Source organism: Acomys russatus, chromosome 8, assembly GCF_903995435.1.
Source record: "Acomys russatus chromosome 8, mAcoRus1.1, whole genome shotgun sequence".
NCBI classification, from domain to species: domain Eukaryota; kingdom Metazoa; phylum Chordata; class Mammalia; order Rodentia; family Muridae; genus Acomys; species Acomys russatus.
Genome location: NC_067144.1, coordinates 17180650 through 17194762, shown reverse-complemented (window position 1 = coordinate 17194762; position 14113 = coordinate 17180650). Strand labels below are relative to the sequence as shown.

General features: G+C 48.2%; 1 protein-coding gene across 6 annotated transcripts in view; it reads left to right on the top strand.

Moving 5' to 3' along the window:
• Rubcn (rubicon autophagy regulator) overlaps window positions 1–14113 on the top strand; it is a 61630-nt gene that overhangs the window by 32941 nt on the left and 14576 nt on the right. For 4 of the 6 annotated variants that reach the window (XM_051149799.1, XM_051149796.1, XM_051149798.1 and 1 more), the window contains exons 5-11: window positions 107–213; window positions 3191–3347; window positions 4224–4763; window positions 6367–6411; window positions 9251–9366; window positions 11127–11337; window positions 11786–11887. In XM_051149799.1, coding sequence (XP_051005756.1) covers window positions 107–213; window positions 3191–3347; window positions 4224–4763; window positions 6367–6411; window positions 9251–9366; window positions 11127–11337; window positions 11786–11887 — 1278 coding nt within the window. Of the gene's footprint in view, window positions 1–106; window positions 214–3190; window positions 3348–4223; window positions 4764–6366; window positions 6412–9250; window positions 9367–11126; window positions 11338–11785; window positions 11888–13754; window positions 13830–14113 lie in introns of all 6 variants that reach the window. The other 2 variants (XM_051149802.1, XM_051149797.1) reach the window with 2 other exon arrangements.

Sequence of the window (14113 nt, the reverse complement as noted above, 5' to 3'; positions counted from 1 at the left end):
CAAATTCCTTTTTTCCACAGTGGCATGCTCTTCCTCAATTCGCCTTTACTCTGTCTCTTTCTCTGAACTTCTCTCTTCATCACTATGGCACCTTTTTTCTTCCTAGAAACTGCTTTCCTGCTAAGTGACGCCCACGTCACAGCCATGCTCCAGTGCCTGGAAGCAGTGGAACAGAACAACCCCCGTCTCCTGGCTCAGATCGATGCATCTATGGTAAAGGGGCAAAGAATCCTCCAGGCCTGTCCTGGGCTTCTACTCCTGAGTAGCCAATGACTTCCTTACTAAGGCAGTTGTGAGCTGAAAGATATCTTTTAAGTGTTTGGAAAGAGCTGGGTGTGGTGGTGTGTGACTGTTGTCTTAGTCTGCTCTCTATTGCTGTAATAAAACATCTTGACCTAAAGCATCTTGGGGAGGAAAGAGCTTATTTGGTGTACATATCCTGAGTCCCAGTCCACTGAGACAGGAACTCAAGGCCGGAACCTGGAGGCAGGAACTGATGCAGAGGCCGTGGAAGAACACTGCTTAGTAGCTTGCTTAGCCTGTTTTCCTTTCCTTTTTAAAAAAATTTCTTCTTCTTTCATATATTACATTCCAACAGCAGTTGCCCCTCCCTCCCCTCCCCCGAGCCCCTTCTCCCACCTCCTCTTTCCCCCCAGATCTGCCTTTTCTCAGAAAGGAGCAGACCTCCCAGGGACATCAGTCAAACTTGGCATAACAAGCTACAGTAAGACCAGATACATACCATCACATCAAGGCTGGACAAGGCAACCTAGTAGAAGGGAAAGGGTCCTAAAACCAGGCCTAAGAGTCAGAGACAGGGGCTGGAGAGATGGCTCAGCCGTTGAGAGCCTTGGCTGAACTTCTAGAGTTCAATTCCCAGCAACCACATGGTGGCTCACAACCATCTGCAGGAGTACATGTAGACAGAACACTGTATATATAATAAATAAATAAATCTTAAAAAAATAAAAAAGAATGAGAGACAGCCTCACTCCCTCTGTTAGGAATCCCACAAGAACACAACCATAACAGCCTGGGTCAGATCGCTATAGGCTTTGCAAGCCCCCATGAGTCCTGGTCAGTTGATTTTGTGGGCCATGTTCTTGTGGTCTTTGGCCCCTCTGGCTCCTCCAGTCCTCCTTCTCCCTTCTCCAAAGGACTCCTTGAGCTCTGCTTAATGTTGGTCAGCCTGTTTTCTTATAGAACTCAGGACCGCCTGCCCAAGAATGGCACCACCCACAGTGGGCCGGGCCCTACCACATCAGTCATCAATAAAGAAAATGATGGCCTATGGACTTGCCTACAGGCCGACCCAATGGAGGCATTTAGGTCCCCTCCTCTGGATAACCAGCTGTGTCCAGTTAACAGATAGCTGTAGTCCCAGCACGTGGGAGATTGAGGCAGAAGGATCAGAGTTTGAGGCTAGCCCGGACTATATAATAAGTTCCAAGCTAGCTTCAGCTGTGAGATCCTATCTTAAAAATAAAAAGAGGAAAAGGGAGGGGAGAGGCAGAGTGAGGGGACTGGAAGAGAATGGGAGGGAAAAGAAAGGAAGAAAGCAATTTTTCTCTCTGTAATATCAAGACAATTGTGAAGTGCAGAGAGAATGTTGTTGCCTGTATCTGCCCTGCCCCATTGTTAGCATTTCAGCCCAAACACATTGTAGAACAGAAGGTCTCCTGTCTCTCTCCATCTCACCCATGGACTACTCCCCGTGTGCCGGGCATGCTGCACTGTGTAAAACACACACTATCTTATTTAATCCTCGTAACTCTGTGAGGAAGACATCAATCTCTTTGTAAGGAAAGTCACTAGGAGATTGGGGAGATGGCTCAGTGGGTAAAGTGCTTGCTGCAAAACCAGGACCTCATTTCAGATTCCCAGAGCCCATGGAAAGCCAAGCATGGAGCACTGGGCGTGAGGAGGCAGAGCCGGGAAGATGCTTGAGGCTTGCTGGCCAGCTAGTCTAGTGCAGCGGATCTCAACCTACTAACACTGGGCCCTTTCCTCATAGTGTGGTGGACCCCCAGCCACGAAATTATTTTTATTGCTATTTTCATACCTGTAATTCTGCTACTGTTTTGAGTTGTAATATAAATAATTATGTTTTCCAATGGTCTTTGGTGACCCTAATGAAAGGGTCATTCGACCCTCAAAGGGGTCGTGACCCACAAGTTGAGAACCACTGTTCTAGCTGAACTAGTAAGCCTCAGGTTCAGTGAGAGTCCCAGTCTCAAAAAGATGGTGGTGACTGATAGAGGAAGACACCCAGTGCCTTCTACATGTTCGTGCACCTCTGAGTACACATGAATAGATATGAACATACATCCTAAGCACAAGCAGAAAAGAAGAAGTCGAGTCACTAAGGCCCAGGGCTAGCATGGTAACTCGCTGTTGTGATTCCAGCGCTTGGGAGTCTGAGAGGCAGGAGGATAGACACAAGTCTGAGGGTGGGACAGTCTGAGCTGCATCATGCCAGCCAAGGTGACACAGCAAGGCCCTGTCTAAAAAGTAAAAAAGAAAAGAGTCACTGAAACACACACTTGCCTTCTCGCCCAAAGCCTAGGTCAGATGCTTGTAAGTGACACGTATGTCTTAGACCACCACTCTATCTGACTTTTGATTCCTCATGCATACTTTCTGGCATGTATTTATGTGTGGTGTATATACATGTTTGTGTACCTGTTCCCGTGGGTGGGTATACCTGTGCATGCAGGTGCACATGCATTTCTGTGTCTGTGTCTGCATGTGGAGACCAGACTGGTGTTGGGTGTGCCTTCCATGGTTGCTCTCTATCTTATATCCTGGGGTGGGGTCTCTAGATGAACCCAGAGTTTGCTGAGACAGCTAATGTAAGCAGCCAGCCTGCTGCTGAGATCCTGTGTGCTTCCCATGCAGGCTGCCATGCCCGCCTGGAGTTTGCAATGGTGATACAGGGGCTGTGAATTCCAGCCATCATGCTTCAGAGCCATCTTCCCAGTTCCCCAGTCCTAAGTTCTCTGTCGCCCTAGGACAGAAGCTGTGGAGCGCAGCAGCACTTCACAGTCCCAACGCTGTCTACTGTGGTAGAGCGTAGCTGTGGTCCAGGTGTAGTGCCAAAGACTAGCCTCCATCCGCGGCTCCAACAGTAACGGTGTCCCTCCTCCGAGGGCCTCTGTGCTCTATTCTGACATGCCTCCTTTTGTTTCAGTTTGCCAGAAAGCACGAGAGCCCACTGCTGGCTACAAAGAGCCAGAGCCTGACAGCTCTGCCCGGCTCCACATACACCCCTCCAACCAGCTGTGCTCAGCATTCCTGCTTCGGGTCCTCCTCCAGCCTTCACCAGTCCGTGCCCAACCACAGCTCAGGTATGGGGGATGATGTAGAATTACCGCATGTGTTCTGTGAGTGCTTGTGGGCCAGAACCTGCTTCTTTTTTTTTTTTAAATCCCTTTCTTCCTTCCTTTCTTCTTTTCTTTTTTCTTTGCTCACTTGTTCATTCTGTTTACTGAGGTAGAGTTTTACTAGGTTGCCCAGGCTGACCTTGAACATGTGTGGTTAGGCGTAGGCGTGGAAATGGGCAGTCCTTACATGTATCTTCATGTATCTGGAAAGCAGAAAGCCTTTGAGAGTGACCACGGACTGGGAATTGAGGTTTGGGCTGGTAGAAGTTATCAAACCTCATGTCCTCGTAATGGGCATCATAAAAAGACACATGGCAGCAGTGTGGTGGTGCCCGAAGACTGTTTCAAGCTCAGGGGTACCCAGGGCCACAGAGTGAGACTCTCCTCACAAAGCAGCACAGAGTTATCTAGCAGCCAGCCTGGGACAATTCTGTAGCATTATTGGAGTAACAGAGCAAAGATGCTTTCAGCGGCTGCTGAGCTTCTGCTTTACGTTGCAAATAGGTCTTCAGTTGCTAGCATTTTTAGAGTGCCTGCACCATGCTGGGCTCTGGTAGAATCAATTTGTAGGTATTACCTCATTTGATCTTTGAAACAGTCCCCTGAGGTTGCTAGTCTCATGATTTCTCTCGTTTTTTCAGTTGGGGAGTCATGCTGAGAGGCAACAAAGCCTCTAGCTCATGGGCCATGCCCTCACCATAGCTGCTTCTAAACCGTTGCTTTACTTTCAACTGACCTCTTCTGAGCGACATGCACCCTGAGCACCCTTACCTGTGGGCCTGTGTGCATGCTATAGAACTCCAGCTCACCTTTCTCTCCCTTACCTTTTTTATATCTCAGAGAGAAGATCTACTTCCTTTTCACTCTCTGGCCCTTCCTGGAAACCTCAAGAAGACAGAGAGCCCCTCTTACCAGCAGAGCCTCAGACCGCCAAAGCTCCACTACTTCCAGACTCGGCCCTAACCCAGGATTCCCCACTGACCCCCCATGAAATGAGCTCCAGCACTCTGACTAGCCCCATAGAGGTATCCTGGGTCAGCAGCCAAAACGACTCCCCAAGTGATGCCAGTGAGGGACCCGAGTACCTGGCCATCGGCAACCCAGACCCCCACGGCCGGACTGCCAGTTGTCAGAGTCACAGCAGCAATGCCGAGAGTAGCAGCAGCTCCTCACACTTGTTCTCCTCCAGTAGCTCTCAAAAGCCGGATTCTGCCGCCTCTTCTCTAGGGGACCAAGAGGCGGGTAGGCAGAGCCAGCCAGGCAGTGTCCTTCGCAGGTCCAGCTTCTCAGAAGGGCAGACAGGCCCTGTCACCAACGGGTCAAAGAAGAGCCACATTCGCTCCCATTCGGATACCAACATCGCCTCCAGAGGAGCCGCAGGTAAAGATGAGCACCAGCTGCTGTTAGCAGTGTTCCCCCAACACCCACCCTCATCCCCAAATTCAGGGATGGAGGGAGGGCTTGCCCCGAGGCTTTTCAGATGTCAGAGAGAGAACCATTTCTGGATGACAGGTTACTGTGCTCTGTCATTTAGCGTGTAGTACTGAAATCACGCAAGTATGTTGTATGCCTTCTTTTACAGGATGCTAATTACTAAATGCTTCCCTGGCTCCTTAGCATCCAAATAGTATGAACATCGCAGTTTTGTTGTTGTTGTTGTTGTTTTTTCAAGACAGGGTTTCTCTGTGTAGCCTTGGCTGTCCTGGACTCACTTTGTAGACCAGGTTGGCCTCAAACAGAGGCCTGCCTCTGCCTCCCGAGTGCGGGATTAAAGGTGTGCGCCACCATACCCAGCAAGCATTGCAGTTTTAACTGAATGTTTACTGACTCTCCCAGACAAGAGTCTTAAAGAGATTGCAGATGGTCCTGTTACATCCCTTCTCTTGTATTCCTGAGAACTTTGGACAGGATGTAACACTGAAGCAGAGTACTGTTAGAGTTTCCTAATTACAGTAGTGAGTATGGGTGGGCCGTGGGACCCTGGACAAAGTAGATGGGTGACTGTAGTCAGGTAAGGGCCTTTGCCCTACACACACACACACACACACACACACACACACACACACACACAGAGCTAGCCAATGATAGGAATAAACCTAGATGAGGAAGGTGAGTGTTGTTGCTTCTGCATCATGCTGCCCCCATCTTCCCTGGGTAATTAGTGTCTGTAGGCTTTGCTCTGCTATCATTTGTAGTAGAATCTCCTTTACAGTAAGCCTAACACTAATTTTTGTACTCAAAGCCGTTATAGGTTAGAAAAGCCCCAGATACAAAATACAAAAATAAAATAGGAAGTGGTTAATGAGACAAAAGAAAGATTCCCTTTGGCAACTGGAGCTGCCCTTGGCAATCTCTAGTTTCTAGAAAGATGAAAACTCAGGGCCTCAACTAAGACCTGAATAACAAACTTTCTTTCTCTGTTTTCCTTTGAGAATTTAACATGATTCTTTTGGACTCCTTAGGAGAAAAATCTCCAAAGTCAGAGCCTCTTTCTATGAACTGTCTTACATGTAGAATGTTGGAGTGAACCCTCAAGTCCCATGTGCTGCAGCTCTGGTGTCTGCTCTGCATGAGGGCACTGGCCTTTGACACACAAAACTGCCCTGCCCTGACCTCCCACTGCTTTTTGAAAAAGTGGCCTTCAGATTGAACCCAGGGCCTAATTCCTGCTGGGCCAAAGCTCTACAGAGCGACATTCCCAGCCTGCCTGGCTCCATTCTTGAATCTGTGCGGATTCCAGAAACCATGGTAACCTGCATGGGAAAAGGGAGCCAGAGAAGACCTGTGCAGAAGGGTCTGAGCATGGGGTTTGTAGCTGCTCGTCCCCGCCGCCCCTCCTTCAGCCCAGGTGCTCCCTCTTGGGAGTTAATGTCACCGCTTCTGCCAGGTAAAAGTCACGGGGTTTGTTTGGGTTCCCCCTCCCCCTCTTTCTCTAACCGTGTTTGTTCTGTCTGGATTCTACTTTGTACCTGTTTACCTGCAGGAGGCCCCAGGAATATCACCATTATAGTTGAAGATCCCATTGCAGGTTTGGGAGCCAGTCCCCCACCTCCTGTCCCTCTGTGACCACCTCGCTCAGTTCAAAACCTCCTTTTTCCAGTCTGGTGTCAAATCAAGTCTGGCTAGTTTGATCCTGTTCCAGTGCTAGGACCTATCTGGAACAGGATTCCGGTATCTCCCATGAGACATGTTGTACCCTAAACATGCTTCCAAATGCCTTAGTCATTCTACCGACAGCTCCTGGAAGCCATAGTCAAGATAGAGCAATTCTGCCTTGCCCAGGGGTGAAACTGAGGCCTGCTGTCTGCCTAAGGCCTCATGACGGGTCAGTGCAGGCAGGTGTCTCTGAACGGAAGACTTACTGTAGATGATTTTCCTTGACTTAACACCAGAACATGTTTCATTCTTTTTGTGTGGTCTTGGATGTACTTGCATGATTTTTGCCTGTTTAGGAGTCCCTGTTTCTTTTCCTCTCACCAGTCTTCATTCCCTTGTGCACCTGAACCCCCCCCCTCCCACCAGCCACGAACATTTTCCTAGTAAGTCTGTTTCTTTTCTTTTTCCTCTCTCATGGTGGTTTTCAAGCTGAGATTTGTGTTCAGTTTGGAGTACTGTCGCGATGGAGTTAGTAATGTGTGGGTATGTGTTAGAGGGAGGACTGGGGCCACAACCTCCCCGGGATGGAGGAGTCACTGGCATGTTACCTTGGATAAGAGAAAATTAAAGACGAAAGTCAGCAGAACCTTGAGGAGGTGAGAACCTGAGAGAAGACACACTTTGAGTGAGTGGAAGGAAATGCTTAGTCAGTTAATGGGCACCCTTAGGAGGTGGTGAACTCAGTGCAGGGGCCCCCCGGCAGCTCACATAGCCAAAGAACGCGATGGTGTTACAGGCTGTGGTGTGACGTCTGGGTAGGAATTGAACCATCTCTTCCATTGTTTCTTATCCAGGTATCATGATGACTGTTGGCTTTTCATTAGTTCAATAGACAGAAGCAGAGCCTACTGCTAAAGCCATAAGAGGAATACAAAATTACTGTGTGTGTGTGTGTGTGTAGCAGCTGACAACTTGGCATTATCAACGGGGAAACAGCTGGATCTGTGTTTAATCGTCTCCTCTTCCAGAGCATGCTGCTCATGCCTCAGGCAGGCATCCACTGCTTTTCTTACTGCGGCACTAGACATTTTGTTCAGTTTTTCGAGACAGGGTTTCTCTGTGTAGTCTGTAGGCTGTTCCTAGATCTCACTCTGTAGACCAGGCTCTCCTCCAACTCAGAGATCTACCTGCCTCTGCCTCCAGAGTGCTGGGATTAAAGGCATCTACCACTACCACCTGGCTGACATTTTTAAATTTACTTTTGAATGTCAGTTTCTCATGTCTTTTGACCTCTTTGCCAACCTCTCCATCCCTCTTGCTTTTGAGACAAGATTTTTCTATGTGGTCCACTCTAGACTTGAATTCACTGTGTAACCAGGCCCAGCCTCAGAACTCATGTGATCCTTCTTTGACTTTGCAAGAGCTGGGATCACAGGTGTGTGTGTCAGCAGGCTCAGCGTCAGCCTTCTCTTGAAGTCTCTCCTTTTCTCTGGTGACTAAATCCCCTGGTTTTGAAGCCGCCATCCTTGGCTTCTCCAGAATTGACTTGATGCTGCAACTTCTCTGAGTTGCATTTTCATTAGCCAATGTAAATTTTCTGAAGCTGTTTTAAAACATAGTATCAAGGTACTGGGAAAGTTTATTTTACTACCTGAAAACTGTTTTTAAAACTAGTTTGTCAGGAAGTTGGTGATTAGCTGGTACTTTTGTAACATTTGTTTGGAAGATGGAAGAAAGGGGAACCAAACCCCATTTTGATTTGTTTTTCACCTTTGAGTTGCCCCGCCTCTTTCCCCGTAGCCTATCTCCTTCAGGTGTTCTGTAGTCTTAGCCTGTGTGCCATTCGTATGCCACCTCTTTCCTGTTTCTGAAGGCTTTGGAAATGAGAGGGTTAAATGTTGGACTCAAGGGTTGGGAGTATATTTGCTACTCTCTTGTATGTGTGTTTTATTAACTGGTGTGGCCACCGACACTAGACTTTTGCTGTAAGTTGAACTTGAGAGACTGGGTCCCTCCTCTAGCCAGAGCAGTGCAGTCAGCGCCCGCAGCTCTGAGGGCATGGAATATGGTGAGCGAGCAGTAGGAAGGCTTGGGCTGAGACTCTGTCTTGCTCTGCTCTCTCCTTGTGCCTGCCTAGCTCTGAGCTGTGGAGCTCGTCTCTCTCTGTGGAGCTCGTCTCTCTCTGTGGAGGACCCTGTGTGCTCTCTCTCACCTGTCCTTCTGTCACCTTCAACACTAAGATTCCACTTCCTGTGGTCCTCAGTGACCTAGGGCTCCACCCTCTCTTGTGCTCTGGGTGCTGCCATGTGTGTCCAGCGTATCATGTGTGATGGTAGCCGGAATGGGTGCGAGCCTTGACTGTGGGTCTTGGGTAATTCCCAGAAGACACGTCACACGTGGGAACCATTCGCAGGTGGGGGCATTCCTGTCCTTTCCCAACGCTCAGCACTGAGCTAATTCTCTTTCCCTTCTTAGTGGAGTAGGGAGGACAGTTTATTTCACATAAATTTAGATAGTAAAGGGATTGTCTCTAGGATCTCTACATTTATTCCACCATTCTCCATCCAAGAGGTTTGGTGCTCGGAGACTCTGAGAGTTTAAGTGATGTCATTAGAAGGTAGACATCTTCTATCCAAGTTCTGATCCAGTCTACCCGGGAAGAGTTGAGAGCACCTTTAGTGGTAAAATCGGCAGACTTCTTGAGGGAGTGTGGTTGTTACAGGATTTCATTTCAAGTCTGGAAATTTATATCTACGCTCCAATTCCCACAGAGGGTGGTCAGTACCTGTGCTCAGGAGAAGGCATGTTGAGAAGGCCATCCGAAGGACAGTCCCTCATCAGTTACCTCTCAGAGCAAGACTTCGGCAGCTGTGCAGACCTGGAAAAGGTGAGGTGTCTAAGGGCCAGATGAGGAGCGCATTCAGTGGGGGTCTGGCCTGACGGCCACTGCTGCCGCCACTGTTCCAATGAGATCCTAAGTACACGGCAGTACCTGTGACCTGCAGTGAGCACGCTCAGTCTGAGTGGAAAACGTCTCAGGAGTTTATGCTAGTCCTCAGTCCAGTGCTGCCCTACACAGAAACACTGAATTGTAGTCACAGGATTATTGGTCTTTGACCCTATGACCATATAAATACTTCTTCCAGAATTAAATTCTTTTTGGTTTTTCCTGACAGGGTTTCTCTGTGTTGCCCTGGCTGTCCTGGAACTCACTCAGTAAAGCAAACTGGTCTTGAACTCAGATGTCCCCTGCCTCCACCTCCCACATACTGGGATTAAAGGCATGTACCACCACCACCCATGTATTTATTCCTGAGCTCAAATATGTGCAAATAACAACTGTTAGCTTGAGACATGATATTTACCTTACTACTGTGTGTATGGGTATATGACTCTGGAAAAGGACTCTGCTTGGAATTCCTGCCTTGTTCTCGCCCTTCATTAGCTTGGCTTCATCAGCTTAATTAGTGGCAAAGAGTGAACCGTCTACCAGCCATATCTGAAAAGAACTGCAGTGTCCCATGGGCCTAAAAATACAGACACAGATTTGATCCAGCTATAAACAACATTTTGTTGCTGAGTTTTAGGAAGGGTTTTACTATGCAGCCCAGGCTAGCCTCAGACCTTAGGCTCCTCCTGTCTCTGCCCTCTGCCTGGCTGAGACTACAGGTACGTGACATCAACCCATCAACCCAGCTTTAGTAGTTTTTAAAAGCAGTCATAAGAGAAAACAGCAGCTGGTAAAACTCCCAAGTTTTATCTCCTTCAGGGGGTGACTCAGTTCAGTTTGCTTCATTCTTAGAAGCCATGTCATCAGAATTCTCTAAAAGGTCTGGAGATGTCCTCTCCCATCGTGCACCGGGCAGAGCTTCAGCTAGTCAGACCATGTGCAGCTGGTTTAAGTGCCACAATGATGTTGCCAGTTGCGTTTTCTCTATAGTGGCCTCAATGGTGGGAATGTTTGCAGCCAGGCACCTGAATGTTAGGGTGGCGGAGGTGGTCCCTTTGTGTGTAAATACTCGCCTCTGGATCAGAGATGCTGTTTCATGCCTACCTTCTTTAAGGAACTAATGTTTTTCATCACCTGCTGTGCCTGGTCTGTGAACCACATCTTTTTCTTTATTTTTTTATTAAAAGATTTATTTATTTATTATGTATACAGTGCTCTACCTACGTGTACACCTGCAAGACAGAAGAGGGCATCAGATCACATTGTAGATGGTTGTGAGCCACCATGTGGTTGCTGGGAATTGAACTCAGAACCTCTAGAAGAGCAGTCAGTGCTCTTAACCTCTGAGCCATCTCTCCAGCCCCACATCTTTTTTTCAAGCAGTTCCTTTCCCACCAATGTGCCCTGTACTTGCAATTTTTTTTTTCCTTAACTATAGTTACTTTTATTGTGTTGGGCGGAGCACAGGGCACTGAGGTTGGCACTGAGACCTTGAGCTGGCAGCTGAGATTCTCTTCTCATTTTCATGCCAAAAATGAACAGGTGAGGAGACAGTCATGGCCAGCGTAAAGCAGAGAGACTGTAGGACAGGCCACCTGCCTGTCTGCGTTCCATAAGCAGACACGTGCATTTCCCACACCATACTCAGCAAGGTGTCCACACCTGTAGCCCCCTGACCAGCCACTTCCTTCCTCCAGGAGAACGCCCACTTCAGCATCTCGGAGTCCCTGATTGCCGCCATCGAGCTGATGAAGTGCAACATGATGAGCCAGTGTCTAGAAGAGGAGGAAGTAGAGGAGGAAGACAGTGACAGAGAGATCCAGGAACTGAAACAGAAGATCCGCCTCCGGCGCCAGCAGATCCGCACCAGAAACTTGCTCCCCGCGTACCAGGAGACTGAGCATGGAAGTGAGTGAGGCGGTGAACATCTGTATGCGTGGCTCCACAGCTTCACAAAGCTCAGGGCCTTGCAGGCTTTCACCTCTGCTCTTCCTGTGGGGTGTTGCACCTAGGCCAAGTGTCCCTCTGCTGTCAGAAGGTAGTGCTGTGGCGGTCTGTGTCACTGTTGTTGATGTTGATGATGATGTTTCCCCTTGCCAGACTAGGAATACTGCTAGAACTCACGTTTCCTACATCAGAAATAGCTTTCTTCCAAAAATAGGTTTCCAGGGTAAGAGCTAAGGCCGGGGCTCACAGATGGACTTCCCCGAAGATGAATGAACCAGCAAGAAGTGCCAGCCTCAGCCAAGGCTCTGTACGCTTTCTTCTGTTACAGTCTGGGTTCTTTATTGAGGCATTGAAAAGGGCGAGAGCCCCTTTGTCCCGTCTCTGACGATGGTGGTCTTTCACATCACAGGCTTCCGGGTCACCTCCAGCAGCTCCCAGTTCAGTTCCCGTGATTCTACCCAATTCTCGGACTCTGGCTCTGCTGAGGGTGCTGATGAACTCGAAGTCCACGGTAGGCAGCAACACTGTGGTTGGAGGGCGTGCTTATCCCTCGTTTCTTTTAGCCTGGGGTTTTAGGCTAGGTGATCCCTGAAGTGGAAGGTCTTCATTTCGGCCCATCATGGAGCACTGTTAGCTATTGTAAGGGATGGCTACTCTGCTAAAAACAACCCTATTAAAATCCACGCCCACAAGAGCCTTGACAGGAAGAGTCTCAGTCCTCATGTGCATATCTTTCTCTTGAGTCCTTGCTCTCTTTCCTCCTTCTAGCACTTTGGGCTGAGCCAAACAACATGAATTAGAATGCTTCCCAGGGCTCCACAACGCAATTGAAATTGTTCCAAAGTATGTGCAAAAGGAACAAAGGGAAAACAATCAGGTTTACAAAACAGAGCTTTGATTTCTGTGTTAGCAGTCTGAAGGCAGAATCCCACCTCGCAGTGACGTCATCAGCACAGTGAGGGGAGGGGCTGCCAGCTGGGAAGGCATTTGTAGTCAAGCAGGTTAATTAATGTTCCTTTTGCATCACTAGTCATCCCAGAGGGGGAACTGACCACAGACCAAAGACACAGGCTCAAGTCCTACCTGGTGAGTCAGGGAGTTTATTGGTTTACTTACAGGCTGTAATAATAATAATAATAATAATAATAATAATAATAATAATAATAATAATAATATATATTATTATATATTATATTATATTATATTATTATATTATTATTATTATTATTATTATTATTATTATTATTATTATTATTATTATTATACCACACCAGCCTCAAGAGCTGCATGGCGTCCCGCCCTCAGCTAACGTCTACCTCCTTCCTGTATATTCTAGCACCTCCTGAGACCACATGCAGCTGGTTCAGCACTATCTGAAGCTGGGAAAGGTGGGGCCACAAGAGTAAATGAGAGGCTGAACTCTCAGGCAGGGGCCTGGTGACCTTCACCCCCATTCGTATGAAGGAACGTCAATAGATTTGGTCTCAGGAATCATTGAGTCTAGCCGGGGCTCAGCTGCCCTGATTCCAAGTGGCCAGGGCACGCTTGCAGAACACTGTTTACAGCAGCCCTGTTTCTGCACACCATAGATTTCTTCAGATCCCAGTAAAGAGACAAACACTAGTAAGCAAGTCAGCAAAACAGTTCAGTTCACAAACTTCCCCATGGTGAAAGTCAGCCTGATCTCCTTCCAGAGCTGAGCAGCCTGCGCTTTATTGCAACGCCGTAATGTGATAAAGAATATTTTATCAAGTTGTCTCCCAACCCCCCAAGTAACCAGAGTTCTTTCCCACTCAGAAATTCAGATTTCACACCACTTTCCCAGGCCTCTAAAAAGTTTTCTTTGTGGTCTTAATGTATTTGATAACAGTCACTTAAAACTCATTCCCCCTTTTAGTTTGTATGTGGCTTTTCCCCCTAACCATTTTCACAAAGCAGACTCCTGTTGGAAACTGTTGTTTCAATTTGGAGCCCCAAGGGTGTGTGTAATCAGCTAATTCCCTGTTGGTTCAGAACAGAAATCCTTACAGGAAACAGCCATTGGGCGAATTTCTCAGTTTCCAGGCCCCTGTCATCCTTTGTGGTGGGGCACAGCCTTGAAGATGGGGGTGTTCGCCATCGTCTCTGGCTGCCAGTAGTGCCCACGCCATACGCAGTAGTCAGGAACATGGCCAGGCCTTCCTAACAGCACCCTTACTCCTTTTTAGGAGGGGCTTGGGGCTGGGCAGCTTTGGGAAATAGCAGCAGTCATTTCCCAAGCCTGCCCGTGGGCTGCGCAGAAGTCACTGCCCCATCCCAAGGACATGTGGTTATTGGAGTCATCGGCCTCAGCAGCTCTCTCAGAAGACTGAAGGCCCTTTGTAATTCTCATTACACAGATGGTAGTGAAGGCTCTAGCCCGACTCGCATGTCAAAGAGTGGACTCTCAGTGTCTGTGCCCTCACTGTGCTCAGGTAGCCATGCCGGAAGTGTGGGTGTGCTTCTGCATGTGTGGGAACGCCTGCACCAGCTTCTGCACATATCTGACCTTGTGATACTTGTCAAGGTTGTGAGACCTAGGCCTGAGAACTGGAAAACACCAGACCTACTGCAGGAGCAGTTCAGATACTCAGGTGCCCTTTTACACGTGACTCACAGAGCCCCTGCATCTTCCCCACAGGGATAACTGTACTCATTGGGTAGTCATGTGACCAGTGGGGTTAGAGTTGAGAATAGAGTGGCCAAAACTAGAAAAACA